The sequence below is a fragment of the Pelophylax lessonae genome (genome assembly GCF_965119305.1).
Source record: "Pelophylax lessonae genome assembly, chromosome: 1".
Lineage (NCBI taxonomy): Eukaryota > Metazoa > Chordata > Amphibia > Anura > Ranidae > Pelophylax > Pelophylax lessonae.
The window spans coordinates 56,704,762-56,725,749 of NC_138768.1; the positions used below are offsets into that span (position 1 = coordinate 56,704,762).

At 45.3% G+C, this 20,988-nt stretch overlaps 1 protein-coding gene across 1 annotated transcript in view; it reads left to right on the forward strand.

The window, feature by feature from the left end:
• The window catches only part of LOC309569293 (uncharacterized protein), a gene marked incomplete at both ends in the record, with an annotated part of 60,282 nt that overhangs the window by 4,726 nt on the left and 34,568 nt on the right, over positions 1-20,988 (forward strand). Inside the window, one exon of the mRNA XM_082275075.1 lies at positions 519-578. Coding sequence (XP_082131201.1) covers positions 519-578 — 60 coding nt within the window. The remainder of the gene's footprint in view (positions 1-518; positions 579-20,988) is intronic.

A 20,988-nucleotide genomic window follows, 5' to 3' on the forward strand; every position in this document is an offset into this window, starting at 1 on the left:
TTCGTTTTGAAATTTTATGTTTGTTCTGTCTATGTCGTAGTTGGGAAGCTAGTAATTATCCTGCTTTATTATTTTGGGAGTAGTGGTTCTGTTTTTTGAGGTAGTTAGAAATTTGCTCTTACATCATTCCTAGCAGTGTTTAACTGTTGAAGGAGGGCGGTATTATTGGTAGAGAATTTATGGTTTTCCTCAAGTTTGGATATGTTATCCATAAGATTATTAATTGTTTGCAGTTTTTGTTTCTTTTTTTTTTCCCTAGATGCAACTTATATTAGCAAACCTCTAATGTAGGCCTTATGTGCACACCAAAGATTAGCTATAGAGGTAGTAGTTTGATTGTTAATTGTGAAGAATTCCTTTAATCTTTCAGACAGATGCTTCTCCCGGGAAAGGATATAAGTATTGTTTTTTCAAAGTGATGTATTATTGGGCAATTGGTTTAGTGCGATTTTTAGTGAGATTGGTGCATGGTCTGACCAAGAGATATTATGAATTTGTGCATCTGTAATTTTCTGCAGGAGAAGTCTATCTGTGATAAAGAAAACAATACACGAGTAAGAGTTACCCTTACCCTTAAGGTGACCCTTTTGTATTTTTCTTTTTTACTTCATAATTTTTTGGATGAACTGGTTAGGTTTTTTGTTAGGAACATATATGTTAGCGATTGTGAAAGTTGTGTTGTCGATATTAGCCACCAAAATCAGATATCTTCCTTGCGGATCAGGTTTAACATCAAGTAGTTGAAAGGTGACAGTGTCCTTTATAATGGTAGCCACACCTCTTTTTTTTTTTAGAATAGTTGGAGAAGAACATGAGAGGGAATTTTCTGTGTGAGAACTTGGGTGCTGTCACTCGCAATATGGGTCTCTTGTATGCATGAAATGTCGCTGCTGGTTTTGAGAGCATCATTCCATAAGGATTTCCTTTTGTAAGGCTTATGCAACCCAAGACAGTCCTTTCCGAAAAGCAAACAGAGACAAATAAAAAAAAAAACTTAAAACTGAAGAAAGCATTGGAAGAGGACTTATAGGCTGGTAGTGAAAGAGAATATAGACATTTATCAACCAGGTGCCCTTGTTGTGGGTTCTTCTCTGGAGGGTGTTTGTTGATAACGTTAGCTTCTCCTTTTGGTAGTAACCCCCAAGATTGGAGGATTTTAATGCCATCTTCAATTGAGTATATTTTGTGAGAGGAGTTGCCCCGTTCGATCATCAATTTTATGGGAAATCCCCAGTTGTAGATGATTTGATAAACCGGTGGCCCCACAATACCACAGATTGAAGCAGGGTGTTATATACCTTGTTCCACATATACTGCGCTTCTCTAGAGACTTTTGCCACAGGGTAATTTAAAAAATGACAGGCAGAGGAAGAGGCAGGCCCTTACGCAGGGGTGCCATGCATGGCACACGTCCTGAACTTGGTCGTGCAGCGATTCGTTGCCAAATACCCTGGGGTCCAGGACATCTTGCGGCAGGCCAGGAAAATCTCAGGCCATTTCAGAAGATCTTACACAGCCATGGCTCGCCTTGCTTGACATTCAGCGGCGACACAACCTGCCCGTCAGGCGTCTTATTTGTGACTGCTCAACGCGATGGAACTCAACGTTGCATATGCTTGATAGGCTGCTCCAGCAGAAACATGAAATTAACGACTACCTGTACGAACTCTGCAGCAGGACAGGTTCTGGGGAGCTTGGGTTTTTTTCACTTCGCCAGTGGCTGCTTATACGCAATGTAGGACTTCTGCAGCCATTTGATGAGATCACCAAACCGGTTAGTCATGGCCAGGGTGCCATCAGTGACATCGTACCTTACGCCTTCTTTCTAGAGCGTGCATTGCGTTGTGTCATTGATCAAGCCGTCGAGTAGCAGGAGCAGGAAGATGAGAAAGGCGCAATGTTGGATGAATTCCCAGGGGGTGCTACTCCATCTGAGACAAGTCAACAACAGGAGTCTGAAGAGGAGTGAGGGGGATGGTGCCGGGGCAGATGAGGAGGAGCAAGAAGAACATGCTTTAAACCTGTCTGGATCCCTGGTGTTGTCCGTGGATGGGGGGAAGAGAACGAGGAAGAGATTTTCCTGCATGATGAGCTGGAGCAAGGCCACTACACCGCGTCCAGTTTAGTGCAAATGGGGGCCTTCATGCTCCAGTGTTTTAAGGGGGACCCCCGTATAAAAAGCATAAAGGGCAAGGACCAGTACTGGGTGGCAACGTACTTAGACCCCCGGTACAAACAAAAAATGGCGGAAATGTTACCACCATCACAGAGGGAGGTTAGAATGCAGCACTTCCAAGCCTTGCTGCGAGAAATGCTGCATTCTGCTTTTGCATGCACTGGCAGAGGAATTTCCACACACAGAGAAACAGTTGCGGGTAGCAATCCAACAGCGCCTGCAAGAAGAGGGCGGTTTGAAGATGTGTTGGTCACTTCAGATATATATGAGATCCTTCTTTCAGCTGACCCATCCACAGCTGTACTCCGGATCCAGCATCTGGGAACGCGTAGACCGACAGGTGTCCGACTACATTGGGTTAACGGCCGATGTGGACACTCTGAGGAGTGATGAACCCCTGGACTACTGGGTGGGCAGGCTTGACCTCTGGCCAGAGCTTGCACAATTTGCAATGGAACTATTGGCTTGCCCCCCATCCAGTGTCCAGTCCGAAAGGACGTTCAGCGCAGCAGGGGGGATCGTGACCGATAAGCGCACTCGCCTAGCTCATGACAGTGTTGACTCACTTTATAAAAATGAATGAGGCATGGATCTCTGAGGAATTCAAAACAGATGACCAGTAGACCATGTTTGATTACAATTCCTCATGACAGGCCACAAATATCCGCCATACCGCCATCCACCCACAACAATTCATGGTCCTTGTCTTCGGTAAATACAGCGGCATAAAAGGCATTTCATGTCCATTGAATGCCTAATTTTTGGGGCCTTTCATGGCCGACAATTATTTTTTCTGTCAATGCCTAATGTACCTCCAGCCACAGAATACAACGTTCTTAGCTGTCAGGTAAACCCATGTGGGCTAATTTTTGGGGCCATTTTTTGGCCGACACTTACTTCTGTATCCTGTGAATGCCTAATGTACCTTCAGCCACAGAATACAACATTCGTAGCTGTCAGGTAAACCCATGTGGGCTAGTTTTTGGGGGCTTTTATGGCCGACACTTACTTATTTAGCCTGTGAATGCTTAATGTACCTTCAGCCACAGAATACAATGTTCTTAGCTGTCAGGTAGACCCATGTGGGCTAATTTTTGGGGCCTTTCATGGCCGACACTTACTTATTTATCCTTTGAATGCCTAATGTACTTTCAGCCACAGAATACAACATTCTTAGCTGTCAGGTAAACCCATGTGGGCTAATATTTGGGGCCTTTTATGGTAGACACTTACTTATTTAACCTGTGAATGCCTAATGTACCTTCAGCAACAGAATACAACGTTCTTAGCTGTCAGGTAAATGCATGTGGGCTAATTTTTGGGGCCTGGAATGGGCGACACTTACTTCTTTATCCTGTGGATGCCTAATTTTTCAGGCATGGAATTGAAAATCAATGGGTCTGTAAACGTTCCGCCAAATTGTGGAATGGATGCGGACCCATTTTACAGATGTGTAAATGGACCCTATATGTATTTGACATGTATTTAACGCCTGCTGTCAATTCTGGCTGATATAGGAAAAAAAATATATTTTTTTTTGCTGGAAAAAAAATAAAAAAATTTTAGGGCAACTTTTCCAATTGCAATACTTCTGTTATGACGTTGTCCATGTGGTAGGACTATTTGTGCACAGCTAGTAAGTCTTTTGTGGCTGCAAATATGACCTAAAGGTTTTCAAAGTTCGCCTCCCATTAAAGTCAATGGGGCCCCCTGGCGAACTTGCGGTTCCCGGACATTTGAGAAAGTTTGCGGCTAACGTCCGTCCATCACTATTACTTATCTTGGCTCAACCTAAAGTGGAACTAAAGTCTAAATGTAACAAAATGTTAGCAATCAGGCTCTTTATTGTGGAAAAGAGACATGTAATGTCTGTCCTGCAGTAAATAAATGTACCTGCTTGCAGTTAAAACTTTTCTATGTTTCTAATTCAACATAAAGCCCCGCCAACCTCTGCACTAAGTCTCTTTTCATGGCCTTCAGCTGCCAATACCAGAACTACAGTGTGGAATGGAGGCTTTGCCTTTTGATATTTGAATGATGGGGTTGGGACATTGTTCCAGGAGGGGAAGGGACATAATGCTGAAAGAGATCCACAGGGATCCATACGAAGACAAATGTGGGTCCTGCAGGCATCACAAGGTGCTTTCATTGTCGTTACCTTGGAAATGTATTAGGTCAGGTCAGGTTGATTATATTAAGTGTGTTCCCTGTGGTGGCCCTGCAGTTACAAATTTACAGGCACCATACAGGGAGACTGTCATAGTAAAATACAGGTCTGCCAACTGCATGTAAATCCCGGCTGTGTGAGTTCCTTCCGTAGGACTGGATTTTATAATTGTAGCAAGATCTGCATTAATGACCCTTTTTGCATCTGCTGTGAGTTTCCCCAGAAAGGGGGCTTCAAATTATTCCAGTAAATTGGCAGGAGCTGTGTCTTAACCTGGGGAAATCATACCTGTTGTGCTTTCACAGCAGCCTAATTTAAAGTAGCTCTATCTGTAATTTTATGCAAGAGTACATTACTGATATGTAAAACAGGACTGCTGCACTTTGTACATTATCCTAAAAATTGCATTAAAACACATCATCCCATACTGTGCTGTTCTCTGGTCTACATCAATCTCTATACTGTGTTACATATATGATATACCCCACACCCTGACCGTTGTAATATACATTCCATACAACAGACCCCGAACCCTCCACTATATTTTCCATATCCAACATCCAGAACACTGTACTATTCATTCCATAATCTGTACTCAGAATGATATAAACAAGAAAATAGTGCAGCGCTAAATTAAAAATGAACACAATAAATGTATAATGAATAAATAAATACAATATACATAAAAAATAATGAATTAGATGAAAAATGTCCGTAAAGGCAAACAGATATTGAAATCAAAATCATTGATCCATACGAGAAAAAACACCACTGGTGAAAAGAGAGATGAGTATTGTAGATAGAGGGTGACCAAGATGTTCCTACTTCACACCCACAGTGAGTACCAAAATCTGTTTACTAGAATTCAATGACCACTAAGTTATAAGTGGTCTGATCAGGTTCAGGGAAGTAGGTCTCCCTCAGACCATGTAAACTAGATCCACTCAGAGAACTCTGTCCACTCTCAAAAGACAAAAATCAAAAAAGCGTTTCCATAATGCAGTATCCAACTAACACTTATTGATAAAATAAATGATTGCACTTACAAGATCCAGTACTTGAGAACATCATAAAAGCATAAACAAGCAGAAATCAGACATGTGAGGCGTTCCTGCAGATAGGAGTTACATGATGACTGATCACCGTCATAGGCCTCAACTTACGCGTTTCGTCACAAAGAACGTCGCCTGGGGATAGGTCTAGACGGCGTGTCATCTAATGAATTAACATGAATAAAACATACAATGTAAAATTTATAAATATTGTTTAAAAATATTGTTTAAATAAAGCAGGAACCAAAGAACACAGGAACAACGCAAAACTAAACCATGATCTCTCAAAGCAGTACAGAAGATAAAAAATGGGGATATAGGCATTATGGTCTGTTTCCTTAAAGTATGCGGTAGTAATAATTTGTCCAATATTCAGATCCAGGAAATGTATCTAAAAGTCACTAACCTCGCACTGTAAGGAAATGCCCCTATCATTCTGATTCAAGTTCTCAAAGAATAATTCAAGGGAATTCTGATCGCCCTCCCACAGAAGGAGGACGTCCTCAATATACCTTTTCCAGAGCTAATTGCTCTGGGGGGTTGTTCCAAATGACCTCCTTCTCCCAATGGGCCATGAATAAAGTGGCTATACTCGGGGCTAATTTAGTACCCATAGCGACGCTGCAATTTTGTAGATAAAAATTCCCACCGAAAACCAAAAGTAATTTTGACCAGTCGAGAAATCAGTAGCTTTAACAATAAATTCCTCTGGATCTTTGGTAGGGAAACATCCTGTTCTAAATAATACTGGACAGCCTCCAAACCGTGTTAATGAGAGATGATAGTATATAAAGAGGCCACGTCAGCTGTGGCCAAAATATAACTATCTCTCCATTCTATACCTTGCAGTAAATTGATAACTTGAGCTGTATCTCTAAGGTAGGATGGAGTCTTTACTACCAATGGCTGTAAGAACTCATCAACATATATCCTAATTTTGGCAGTCACTGAGTCAATACCACTGATTATAGGGCGACCCGGGGGTTTAGAAAGATTTTTGTTGATTTTCGGTAAATAGTACATGACCGGGACCCTAGGGGATACAGGTATCAAATATGCTCTTTCCTTCTTATTAAAAATACCTAATTGAAAACATATACATTTGATACCCCAGACCATTAATGCTGTATTATACATTTCATACCCAAGACTTAGAACACTGCAGTATATACTCTATACTCCATACCCTGAACGCTGTACTGAACATTCCATACTGCAGACCTTGAATGCTGTGCTATACATTCCATACCCAAGAGCCCCAATGCTATACTATACATTCCATGCCTCATACCCTATATCATGTACTGTACATTCCACACTCCAAGCCCCCAACACTAAATCCCATACCCCAGATCTTAAACAATGTACTTTATATTCTATACCCCAGACCCTGAATGCTGTACTATACATTCCATACCCAAACTCTAAATGCTGTATTATACATTCCATACCCTAGACCAGTGCTAGGGCAAGGTAATCTAGAGCCTAGGGCGAACATGCCAAACTGTGTGCCCCCACCCCTTAAGATGTATGAGCATTATGTGCCAGCAAGAATTCCCTCTCCCCCAAAAAAATTAAGCAATAATCTGCACGCTTACCCCCAATCATAATTCCCTGAGTTCATTCCCTGAGCTGAAATCCCCCCTCCCAGCACAAATCTTTGCCCCCCATTCCCCAAATCTACTCAATATAAATGCCCCTCCCCCTCTAGCACAAATCTTCTACTCCTCTTTGAGTACATATCGTCTCCCTCTCCCCCCGCTCTAAATGCCCCCTCCTAGCACAAATCCACCCCCTAAATGTCCCCTTCTAGCAGAGATCTCCCCCCCCCCCTCACCATATCACCTCTTGCAGCACAAACCCCCCAAATCCCCCTCCCAGCACAAATCCTCTTCCCCCATTCCCCTAAATCACCACTCCAAGCAATTCTTATCCCCTGCCCCCCCTAAATTGCCCCCCCAATACAAATCCCCTCCCCCTCCATCTCCTCACAGCGACCCCCACCTCAAATAAAGCCACAGTACCCAGGGCAGCCGTCCCTCCTGCCCACCCCTTGTCCCTGCCCTGCACTAGACCCTGAAAGCTGTACTATACCTTCCACATCCCAGACTCTGAATGCTATGCTATACATTCCATACACTAGACCACTGCATTCTGTACACTGTGTTATACATTGCTACCTACCATTAGAAAGTTTCTGTGACATAAAAAAATCTTTGCCAGTTAAAAAAAAAAAAAAGACACACCTGTCTAGTAATATTAATATTGAACATTGTAATAACTGAAACATATTTACTTTTTAAGTAGTCTGATGTTGGCAGTCATCAGTCACTCAGATTGTGCATTTTCCTTGATGATGTCATCTTTAAGCCAGCATATCAGCTATTGCATCATTAATTCAGCATTCCCTATATTTGGTGGATCTGCTCGGTGGATGCTTCAGTCTGTCACTGTCCATGGCATTGCCAGTATTCATAACTGCTCCCCTAAACATTGAGTTAAGGCTTATGGGATATGTAGTTCTAAGTGAGGAGTTCTAACTATTCTTTTTTGGTTGCTAGGTTAAATGGGGGAGGGCGGTTTTCATAGTGGAGAGGCTTTTGCCTGGAGATCATCTTTAATTTAGGCAAATCTAAAATTTAAAAGTTGTTTGGATCTAGTGCCAGGGAATCCAGGGCTGTCTTAAGAACAAATAAGTGTACAATTGCTGGCAATTAACTGCAAATGGATGCAGCAACAGGATGAGCAACAGATGAAAGAAATTGGCGCAAAAAATACTAAGAAAAAACGTCACGAAGTGATCTGTGCATAATCAATTGTAAATCTATAAATGACATAATAAATAATAATATTGAATAAAAAAGTGCATGGTGCTAAATTAATTAATTGATTAAATATGTGTAGCACTGCCCCCTAGGGAGCTGCTGAGTGTGCATTCCCCCGGGTTACCCATAGCAACAGTCTGTAAAACGTATCACTTTAAGACTTGGCTCAGACAATGAACAGTCCAGGGGATTTGGTTTTTCTTTTTCTATTTTAGAACTTGATTGGGAGATGGGATGAGTGGGATACTCCAACTTGAACTATGCACAATTTCTGAGGACAACTGACTGTAGTGTATGTGGCAAGGCCGCTGCTTCACCTTGCCACTGAAGTGAAGTAAAAAATATGTTCCTGAATGAATTCCTCTTCAGGGTCCTAACCTGGCACCCCTTTCTCACTTCCAGTGCATGCTAGCCCCTTGTCAATTGACTCTCCACTGGAGTGGTCGCCTTCCTTGGAAGACCCCTGGCAAGCTTCCCGGTACTCACGGACACTGTTTTTCCCTGGGTTGATCTGCCTTCAGCTCCACTCAACAGTATCCTGGACCTCCTGGCTCAGCATCACACACTTGGTCCCCTAGGCCGGCCGCCTGTGACCACCTTCCTTCCTGACAGAAGGAGAGACAGCCGTCACCCTCCTCCTGGGATCTGGCTTCCCGCCCAAAGACACCCTGTAACATGTGCCCATGGCTTTTATGACCCATGCCAGAATGCACCACTGCTGTGCCAACCAACTGGGGCAGCCACAAAAGCCTGTGTGTCACTGGCTGGGTTTCCTCCACTGTCCAACAGGCTCTCCCATTAGATACAGTGGGGACACTCCCAGAGCCCAGATGAATCACACCCTGGACACATGCAGCAGGCATAACTAATAACCAGGCTCCCCTGATAAGCAGATAGAGCTGCTAAGCTTTTACCAACCTAGCACCTACCTAGAAGGGTGCTACATCTGCATAACTTCTATGTATGTGATCATCCTAAATGGTGATCAAACATGCATATCTAATGGATGTGTAATATATGCTAGCCAAATTCTGTGTGCTAATCTGTGCAAACACACTGAATAAATTCTGTGTAATAATGTGTGCAAATGCGCTGAATACATTCACAACAATTCATAATAGGATCAATGCTAAAATCATACAAAGAATTCCATAAATAAAATAATTGTAAATCATTAGTAATCCCAAAAAGTCCCAAGAAAAGTCCAATAAGGTGCAACAAGAAAAACGTGCAGAAAGTGTAAACTGTGATAAATCTTCAGAGACAATGTGCGCCGTGAAGCACCCTTTGTGCTGCTTCCACCATTCACCCCAAACTGACTCACCAGATGGAGTAGCTGGTAAGATTATAAACCAGCAGTCACCTCTGTGCTGGCCACTCAGCCCCTCCCACTGTAGGCCTTAGATGGTAATCACATGGCGGTGATAGATCCATTGGAGCTGGGTAGAAAACGGGTGAAGCTGAACTGACTGACCGGGACAGCCGAGTGCCGAACATCCCCAGTGATGCAGGAGCATGGGGAGACACATCGCCTGTTTGGCAGGATAATTACTATCGAGTGAGAGAGTACCTGGTGCAATCCTAAATCGCAAGTATAAATCTACATCTATTATACAATGACCGCAGATAGGATCACAAGTACACTATTACTCTGGGATTACAAATATCACGCTGAAGAGTGATAAGAGCTCCAACTGCCGGCGAAGATTCCTCCCTCAAATACCAATGATGGGGCACTATTCCTTCTCCTGATACCAACAATCGGGCAATATTCCTCCCTCGATTACCAATGATGGGGCACTATTTCTTCCCCTGATACCAGCAATGGGGCAATATTCCTCGCTCGAATACCAATAATGGGGCACTATTCCTTCCCCTGATACCAACAATTAGGCAATATTCCCCCCCCCCGAATACCAATGATGGGGCACTACTTCTACCCCTGATACCAACAATGGGGCAATATTCCTCTCCCGAATACCAATGATGGGGCACTATTCCTTCCCCTGATACCAACAATGGGGCAATATTCCTCCCTCGATTGCCAATGATGGGGCACTATTTCTTCCCCTGATACCAATAATGGGGCAATATTTCTCCCTCGAACACCAATGATGGGGCATTGTTTACTTCCATTGATGCCAGGGGATTTTCTACGTTCACTGGCCACAGTCCAGCCTCCTCAAAGTCTGAATGACAGTATACTGGCCCTTTCTTTATAAAGTTTGGAGACCCCTGCCCTAGAGGAGGACAACGAAGATGAAAAAAGGCGTCTAAAGCTGCGTTTTGAACCATCTTAATCTGCGTTTATGTGTGTTCAGGCGTTTGGTGTTATTGCATTCTACTGGCCAGAGTATCAATTTATTCTGGCTATTAGAATTCATTAACCACTTGCCGACCGCCGCACGACTATCTACGTCGGCGGTCAGCCCCTCACAGGCAAACTAACGTAGGGCTACGTTGCTTGCTTGTGAGGGTCTAGGGAGCGAGCGCGCGCCCCCCGGGGCGCGCTCCCGCTCCCGCGTGGTCACGGACCCCCCCCGCGCGTGTGACCAGCGGACCCGATGTCCGCCGGTCACTCGGCGATCGGCGGGGGAGAGGGAGAATGTCAGGCAGCTTGTGTAAACAAACTGCCTGTCATTCTCCTCGCTGCAAAGACACTGATAAAACGGATCTGGTATGTAGATCCGTTGATCAGTGTCCTTACAGCTAGAGCCACAGCCAATCACAGTAGAAACCACGCCCCTAGGGACACACACAGCCCCTCCCTTCCAAATAAAGTTAACCCCTTCACTACCAGTGTATTTTTACAGTAACAGTGCATATGTATAGCACTGATTACTGTAGAAATGTCACTGGTAACCCCAAAAGTGTCAAAAATGTCAGTCAAGGGTCCGATCTGTCCGCCGCAATGTCGCAGTACCGCAAAAAAAATCGCAGATCGCCGCCATTACGCGTTAAAAAAAAAAACAACAAAAATGACAAAAATCTTTCCCTTTGTTAGTAAACGCGATAACTTTTGCGCAAACCAATCAAAATACGCTTTTTGCGATTTTTTTTACCAAACATAGGTAGCATAAAATAAATTGGCCGAAAATTTTTAAAAATTTTGATTTTTACATTTTTTTTTGGGGGAATTTCATATAAAAAAATGTGAAAAATATTGCTATTTTTGCAAAATTGACGCTCTTTTTTTGTTTATAGCGCGTGATCAAAAAATCGCACAGGTGATCAAATACCACCAAAAGAAAGCTCTGTTTGTGGGAAAAAAAGGACGTCAAATTCGTTTAGGTACAGCGTCGCACGACCGCGCAATTGTGCGTTAAATTCACGCAGTGCCGAATCGCAAAATACCCCCTGGTCGGAATGGGGGTAAAATCTTCCGGGGCTTAAGTGGTTAACATACAAACGTGCCTAAATGCACTTGCATTAATGTACGGTAATGTGTGTTTATGCACGTTTGGCGTTTTTTTCACCCAAACGCTCCCCTCCTGAACACGCTGGTGGTGCGTTTGCTTTTCTGCCTGCAAACGCTCCTGCCTCTAAGTGCATGGACACTTAGGCTAAAAAAAGGGACATTTAGAGGCAGAAAAAAATAATAATAATCAAATACCTGTAAAAGCAGTGTTTTTGATGTCTCGTGTGCATGAGGCCTTAAAATTGTTATTTATTTATTAATTTATTTATTTATTTTTTTAAAGCTCAATTCAAACTATGGATTTTATAGCATAGTTACATGAAAATATGCATATCCCATACCTGGCCAATACCCACTGAGGCTGAAAATCACTAGTCTTTTGCATCAGATGAAGCTATCTTGCATGTCCCATACCAAGTTGCTGCCCTGCTGCATAGTTAGCACAGGAGGTCACCTGCCCTGCATTGGTGCCATTCACAGAAAACAGAATGCATTTTCTCAATGAATGCAAGGAGTTCTCAGATTGGACTAAGAGGAGATTGTGATGTCACCGCCCCGCCTCTCCTCTTCTGTATACTGTGTTGTACATTACATTGTCCTGACTAATATACTCTATATAGTGTGTAGTACATTACATAGACAGACCTGACCCTTGCATGTGGACGGGGCTTACTGAGCCCATGTGGGGACCCAGAGAAAGTGCTCGCTAGTGCCCCCAGAGGATAAAAAGCCCAGGAAAGCCTAACCATCACAGTTAAAGCATTAAGGCCTCCTCCCCTGCTCCTCTTTAACAAATGGCACATTTTTTTGGGTGGAAAGCAGGTACCTGGTTTTGACAGGTACCCGCTCCCACTTCCACTCTGGATGCCTAAGGGATCCAAGTGGAAGTTCTCCTGTCCCCACCCCTTGCAGTTTTCTGGGACACGTGACAGGTCCCAAAAGACTGTGGGACCATTCACAATGCACAGTGCAGCTCATGCATGCACAGTGGGCAGCTGGCTGTGAAGCCGCAAGCTGTCACAAGCGAGTGCCCACAGTTAAGATGGCAGTGCCAGGGACCAAAGACCCGTGGAAAAAAAGGCTAGGGTGGGCACAGCGCTGAATCCTGGGACAGGTGAGTATCTGCTTATTAAGAGTCAGCAGCTACAGTTTTTGTAACTGCTGACTTTTAATTTTTAGAATTATTTCTGGAGCTTCTCTTTAACCCTTGCTTCTCAAGACTTACCAATAGTGTTGAGCGAACACGGACTGTATTATTCGTGTTCGTACCGAATAATTGGATTTTTTGTACCCGAACACGGACACGGACACTTTACTGTATGTTCGGGTAAAAATCCGTGTTCGGTCGTTTTATTTCCGGGTTTTGCATGCTTTGGCGCTCTTTTCATGGCGGGCTTTCAACAGCCAATCAACAATCGTTTAACTGGTGTGCCTTAAGCCATCCCAGCCATGCCTGCAAATGTCTCAGTAGCTGTGATTGGCCGTCTGAAGCATGTGACCAAGTCTTTATAAGTTCCAGGCAGCCGCAGCGTCTTCATTCTGCTGCTTAGATCAGGGACAGAGCACACATCAACGTGCTGGCTGCTGATTAGGGAAAGACAGGCAGGAAAAAACCATTTGTGTCCGGATAGAATTGAGGGACAGGTCGGAGTGTTTAGGCAGGGCGAGTTGTAGGCATTTTAGGGATAGAGTCTGCTGAATTATAGGGTCAGTGTCTTCTACAAAGTACAATCGATATTGCTGTGTGGGGTGGGGTGACTCTGCACTCAATCCTTATCTACGATCTCTTCTCAATCCTGTTAGGGAGAGGCTGCTGCTGCTGAATTTTAGGGAAACTGTGTTCTACAAACTATAATCGATATTGCTGTGTGGTGTGGAATAGGAGATAGGCAGGTGTCAGTGATCCACATCCATTTTTCTGTGTGTGAGCTGCAGTGAACACAATCTTTTTGGGGTGCAGTGAACAACGTCCTTTTTGGGGTGCAGTGAACAAAATCTTTTTGGGGTGCAGTGAACAAAATCCTTTTTGGGGTGCAGTGAACAACATCCTTTTTGGGGTGCAGTGAACACAATCTTTTTGGGGTGCAGTGAACAAAATCCTTTGTGGGGTGCAGTGAACACAATCTTTGTGGGGTGCAGTGAACACAATCTTTTTGGGGTGCAGTGAACAACATCCTTTTTGGGGTGCAGTGAACACAATCTTTGTGGGGTGCAGTGAACACAATCTTTTTGGGGTGCAGTGAACAAAATCCTTTTTGGGGTGCAGTGAACACAATCTTTGTGGGGTGCAGTGAACACAATCTTTTTGGGGTGGAGTGAACAAAATCCTTTTTGGGGTGCAGTGAACAACATCCTTTTTGGGGTGCAGTGAACAAAATCCTTTTTGGGGTGCAGTGAACACAATCTTTTTGGGGTGCAGTGAACAAAATCCTTTGTGGGGTGCAGTGAACACAATCTTTGTGGGGTGCAGTGAACACAATCTTTTTGGGGTGCAGTGAACAAAATCCTTTTTGGGGTGCAGTTAACAACATCCTTTTTGGGGTGCAGTGAACAAAATCCTTTTTGGGGTGCAGTGAACACAATCTTTTTGGGGTGCAGTGAACAAAATCCTTTGTGGGGTGCAGTGAACACAATCTTTGTGGGGTACAGTGAACAGAATCTTTGTGGGGTGCAGTGAACACAATCTTTGGGGGGTACAGTGAACACAATCTTTTTGGGGTGCAGTGAACAAAATCCTTTGTGGGGTGCAGTGAACACAATCTTTGGGGGGTACAGTGAACACAATCTTTTTGGGGTGCAGTGAACAAAATCCTTTGTGGGGTGCAGTGAACACAATCTTTGTGGGGTGCAGTGAACACAATCTTTTTGGGGTGCAGTGAACAAAATCCTTTTTGGGGTGCAGTGAACAACATCCTTTTTGGGGTGCAGTGAACACAATCTTTTTGGGGTGCAGTGAACAAAATCCTTTGTGGGGTGCAGTGAACACAATCTTTGTGGGTTACAGGGAACAGAATCTTTGTGGGGTGCAGTGAACACAATCTTTGGGGGGTACAGTGAACACAATCTTTTTGGGGTGCAGTGAACAAAATCCTTTTAGGGTGCAGTGAACACAATCTTTGTGGGGTGCAGTGAACAAAATCCTTTTTGAGGTGCATTGAACACAATCTTTGTGGGGTGCAGTGAACACAATCTTTGTGGGGTACAGTGAACACAATCTCATACTTCTGAAGATTTGAGGGTGCTGCCTGTTCCATACTCCTCCTCCTACTCCTCAACCATCCTTTTAGGGGTACAAACAATAGTAATTGGGGCCTAGGGTGGTGGTGTACGTGTGAGATACATACACTTTCTTTTTGATCATATTTTCTATTCCGCTATTCAATTAAAACCTTTGGGGATCAATTAAATTGCGTGATAGTCTGTGTCGGTACGTGTGAGATCCACCTTTCCAAGTTTTTGGGGTTCATCTCATACTTCTGAAGATTTGAGGGTGCTGCCTGTTCCATACTCCTCCTCCTACTGCTCAACCATCCTTTTAGGGGTACAAACAATAGTAATTGGGGCCTAGTGTGGTGGTGTACGTGTGAGATACATACACTTTCTTTTTGATCATATTTTCTATTCCGCTATTCAATTAAAACCTTTGGGGATCAATTAAATTGCGTGATAGTCTGTGTCGGTACGTGTGAGATCCACCTTTCCAAGTTTTTGGGGTTCATCTCATACTTCTGAAGATTTGAGGGTGCTGCCTGTTCCATACTCCTCCTCCTACTCCTCAACCATCCTTTTAGGGGTACAAACAATAGTAATTGGGGCCTAGGGTGGTGGTGTACGTGTGAGATACATACACTTTCTTTTTGATCATATTTTCTATTCCGCTATTCAATTAAAACCTTTGGGGATCAATTAAATTGCGTGATAGTCTGTGTCGGTACGTGTGAGATCCACCTTTCCAAGTTTTTGGGGTTCATCTCATACTTCTGAAGATTTGAGGGTGCTGCCTGTTCCATACTCCTCCTCCTACTCCTCAACCATCCTTTTAGGGGTACAAACAATAGTAATTGGGGCCTAGTGTGGTGGTGTACGTGTGAGATACATACACTTTCTTTTTGATCATATTTTCTATTCCGCTATTCAATTAAAACCTTTGGGGATCAATTAAATTGCGTGATAGTCTTTGTCGGTACGTGTGAGATCCACCTTTCCAAGTTTTTGGGGTTCATCTCATACTTCTGAAGATTTGAGGGTGCTGCCTGTTCCATACTCCTCCTCCTACTGCTCAACCATCCTTTTAGGGGTACAAACAATAGTAATTGGGGCCTAGTGTGGTGGTGTACGTGTGAGATACATACACTTTCTTTTTGATCATATTTTCTATTCCGCTATTCAATTAAAACCTTTGGGGATCAATTAAATTGCGTGATAGTCTGTGTCAGTACGTGTGAGATCCACCTTTCCAAGTTTTTGGGGTTCATCTCATACTTCTGAAGATTTGAGGGTGCTGCCTGTTCCATACTCCTCCTCCTACTCCTCAACCATCCTTTTAGGGGTACAAACAATAGTAATTGGGGCCTAGTGTGGTGGTGTACGTGTGAGATACATACACTTTCTTTTTGATCATATTTTCTATTCCGCTATTCAATTAAAACCTTTGGGGATCAATTAAATTGCGTGATAGTCTGTGTCGGTACGTGTGAGATCCACCTTTCCAAGTTTTTGGGGTTCATCTCATACTTCTGAAGATTTGAGGGTGCTGCCTGTTCCATACTCCTCCTCCTACTGCTCAACCATCCTTTTAGGGGTACAAACAATAGTAATTGGGGCCTAGTGTGGTGGTGTACGTGTGAGATACATACACTTTATTTTGATCATATTTTCTATTCCGCTATTCAATTAAAACCTTTGGGGATCAATTAAATTGCGTGATAGTCTGTGTCGGTACATGTGAGATCCACCTTTCCAAGTTTTTGGGGTTCATCTCATACTTCTGAAGATTTGAGGGTGCTGCCTGTTCCATACTCCTCCTCCTACTGCTCAACCATCCTTTTAGGGGTACAAACAATAGTAATTGGGGCCTAGTGTGGTGGTGTACGTGTGAGATACATACACTTTCTTTTTGATCATATTTTCTATTCCGCTATTCAATTAAAACCTTTGGGGATCAATTAAATTGCGTGATAGTCTGTGTCGGTACGTGTGAGATCCACCTTTCCAAGTTTTTGGGGTTCATCTCATACTTCTGAAGATTTGAGGGTGCTGCCTGTTCCATACTCCTCCTCCTACTGCTCAACCATCCTTTTAGGGGTACAAACAATAGTAATTGGGGCCTAGTGTGGTGGTGTACGTGTGAGATACATACACTTTCTTTTTGATCATATTTTCTATTCCGCTATTCAATTAAAACCTTTGGGGATCAATTAAATTGCGTGATAGTCTGTGTCGGTACGTGTGAGATCCACCTTTCCAAGTTTTTGGGGTTCATCTCATACTTCTGAAGATTTGAGGGTGCTGCCTGTTCCATACTCCTCCTCCTACTGCTCAACCATCCTTTTAGGGGTACAAACAATAGTAATTGGGGCCTAGTGTGGTGGTGTACGTGCGAGATACATACACTTTTTTTGATCATATTTCCTATTCCGCTATTCAATAAAAACCTTTGAGGATCAATTGAATTGCGGGATAGTCTGTGTCGGTACGTGTGAGATCCACCTTTCCAAGTTTTTGAGGTTCATCTCATACTTCTGAAGATTTGAGGGTGCTGTCTGTTCCATACTCCTCCTACTCCTCATCCATCCTTTTAGGGGTAGAAACAATAGTAATTGGGGCCTAGTGTGGTTTTGTACGTGCGAGATACATACACTTTTTTGGATCATATTTCCTATTCCGCTATTCAATAAAAACCTTTCTAGGGCAAGATCTTAAATTACAGAAATATGAGGAGACCGTCAAATAAGGGCCGTGGCCTGGGTCGTGGTGCTGCTGGTAGAGCTCCTGTTGCAAGGAGAGGACGTGGTCGATCTGTGCCAGCTACACGCACAAGTGAAACACCTTCCTCAAGTGTGAGTAGGCGACAGAACCTGCATCAGTATTTGGTAGGGCATCATACGCCCCTAGAAGTGATGAGGCCAGAACAAGTGGAGGCGATAGTAGATTGGTTTGCTGCTGACAGTGCCTCCAGTTCCTTCACATTGTCTCCCACCCAGTCTACTGCAGAAAGGTCACAGTTGGCACCTGCAGCCGATGTCCAACCGTCTTTCACCTCACCCCCTTGCAAATCAGGCAAGCAGTCTGAGCCCCAAGCCATACAGCAGTCTCTTCTTCTTTTTGATGACTCTGTCAGCAGGGTTTCCCAGGGCCATCCACCTAGCCCTGCCCCAGAAGTGGAAGAGATTGAGTGCAGCGATGCCCAACCACTTATTTCTCAAGATGAGTACATGCAAGGATCATCGCAGCATGTCTCCGATGATGAAGAAACGCAGGTGCCAACTGCTGCGGCGTTCAGCATTGTGTGAGACCGACAAGGAGGGCAGGGGTGAAGACTGGGTGGAAGATGATGTGGAGGACGATGAGGTCTTTGACCCCACATGGAATGAACGTCATGCAGGTGACCTGAGTAGTTTGGAGAAAGAGGCGGTGGTCGCACAGAGCCACCAGCACAGCAGAAGAGGGAGCAGGGTGCAGAAGCGGAGCGGCCGTGCCCTAGACACTACGCCCGCTACTGCCCAACGCAGCAAGGGAACGAGCGCACCAAAGTCAGCTCAAAGGAGTTCTCTAGCCTGGAAGTTTTTTAGAAAATGTGCTGATGACAGGACACGAGTGGTTTGCACCCTGTGCAATCAGAGCTTGAAGCGAGGCATAAACCTTCTCAACCTGAGCACAACCTGCATGATCAGGCATCTAAGTGCAAAGCACGAGCTGCAGTGGAGTACACACCTTCAAAACCAAGAAACGTCTCTGGCTCATCCTGCTTCCTCTTCTGCTGCAGTCTCGGCCGCTCCAGCCACATCTGTAGTGATACCGGCACCTGCCACCCCGCAAACAGACGATCTGTCAGCAACACCACCACCTGGGTCACCAACAACCATCTCCACAATGTCCCGTGGAAGCGTTCAGCTTTCCACCTCCCAAACACTTGAGAGGAAGAGGAAGTACCCCCCTACCCACCCGTGATCCCTGGCCCTGAATGCCAGCATTTCAAAATTATTGGCCTTTGAAATGCTGTCATTCTGTCTGGTGGAGACGCACAGTTTTAAAAATCTTATGTCGGTGGCTGTCCCACAGTACGTCGTGCCCAGCCGCCACTACTTTTCCAGGCAAGCCATCCCTTCCCTGCACAACCAAGTGGGGGAAAAAATCAGGTGTGCACTGCGCAACGCCATCTGTGCCAAGGTCCACCTAACTACCGATACGTGGACCAGTAAGCACGGTCAGGGGCGTTATATCTCCCTAACGGCACACTGGGTAAATGCAGTGGCGGATGGGCCTGAGGCGGATAGCAATTTGGCGCATGTCCTTCCACCACCGAGGATTGCAGGGCGCTTCAGTTTGCCTCCTGTTCCTAACTCCTCCTACTCCGCTTCCTCATCCTCTACCGCCTCCTCATCCGGACAGCGTAACACCTTCACCACCAACTTCAGCACGGCCAGGGGTAAACGACAGCAGGCAGTTTTACAACTTGCCTGTTTGGGGGACAAACCACACACCGCGCAGGAGTTGTGGAGGAGCATGGAACAGCAGACAAATGAGTGGTTGCTGCCAGCGAGCCTCAAGCCCGGCCTGGGCGAAATCTCATACCAGCTCTGGGCCTAGCCGGTTTGACGCACATCCCTTGCCTGGCGCATGTGCTGAATTTGGTGGTGCAGAGGTTCCTTAAAAACTACCCCGATATGTCAGAGCTGCTGCAGAAAGTGCGGGCCGTTTGTGTGCACTTTCGGCGTTCTCACCCTGCTGCTGCTCGCCTGGCAGCGCTGCAGCGTAACTTCGGCCTTCCCGCTCACCGCCTCATATGTGACGTGCCCACAAGGTGGAACTCCACCTTGCACATGCTGGAAAGACTGTGCGAGCAGCAGCAGGCCATAGTGGAGTTTCAGCTGCAGCACGCTCGCGTGAGTCGCTCTGCGGAACAGCACCACTTCACCACCAATAACTGGGCCTCCATGCGAGACCTGTGTGCCTTGTTGCGCTGTTTTGAGTACTCCACCAACATGGCCAGTGGCAATGACGCCGTTCTCAGCTTAACTATCCCACTTCTATGCCTCCTTGAAAAAACAATTTGGGCGATGATGGAAGAGGATGTGGCACAGGATGAGGAGGAGGAGGAGGATGAAGAGGTAACATTTCCAAGGCTTTCAGGGCAGTCATTCGCAAGGGGCTCCGAGGGTGGGTTCCTGCACACACAAACGCCAGGGACACAATTGTCCAGCAGGGGCACAGTTCTGGAGGATGAGGAGGATGAGGAGGAGGAGGAGCTGGAGGAGGAGATGGAACCATGTTCACAGCAGGGTGGCACCCAGGCCAGCTCATGGCCATCACTGGTGCGTGGCTGGGGGGATACAGAGGACACGGACGATACACCTCCCACAGAGGACAGCCTTTCGTTGCCTCTGGGCAGCCTGGCACACATGAGCGATTACATGCTGCAGTGTCTCCACAACGACCGCCGAGTTGCCCACATTCTAACTTGTGCTGATTACTGGGTGGCCACGCTGCTGGATCCCCATTACAAGGACAACGTACCGTCCTTAATTCACTCACTGGAGCGCGATCGCAAGATGCGCGAGTACAAGCGCACGCTGGTAGACGCCATGCTGCCCCGCTGTCCCATCTGACAGCGGGGCCGCAGTGGAAGCACAAGGCAGAGGAGGAGGAGGTCGCCAACGCAACCAGGGCACCGCCAGCACCTCAGAAGGCAGGGTTAGCATGGCCGAAATGTGGAAAAGCTTTGTCAGCACGCCACAACAAACAGCAGCACCAGCAGCTCAGATGGAACGTCTTAGCAGGAGGCAGCATTTTACCAACATGGTGGAGCAGTATGTGTGCACACGCCTACATGTAGTGAATGAGGGGTCTGCCCCCTTCAACTTCTGGGTCTCCAAATTGGGCACATGGCCTGAGCTTGCCCTTTACGCCTTGGAGGTGCTGGCGTGCCCTGCAGCCAGTGTATTATCTGAACGGGTATTTAGCACGGCTGGGGGCGTTATAACAGACAAGCGCAGCCGCCTGTCCAGAGACAATGTGGACAAGCTCACGTTCATTAAAATGAACCAGGCATGGATCCCACGGGACTTTTCCGTACCTTATGCAGAATAGCAATGGATACCGACCTTACCCACCCATTGTTCCATTTTTGC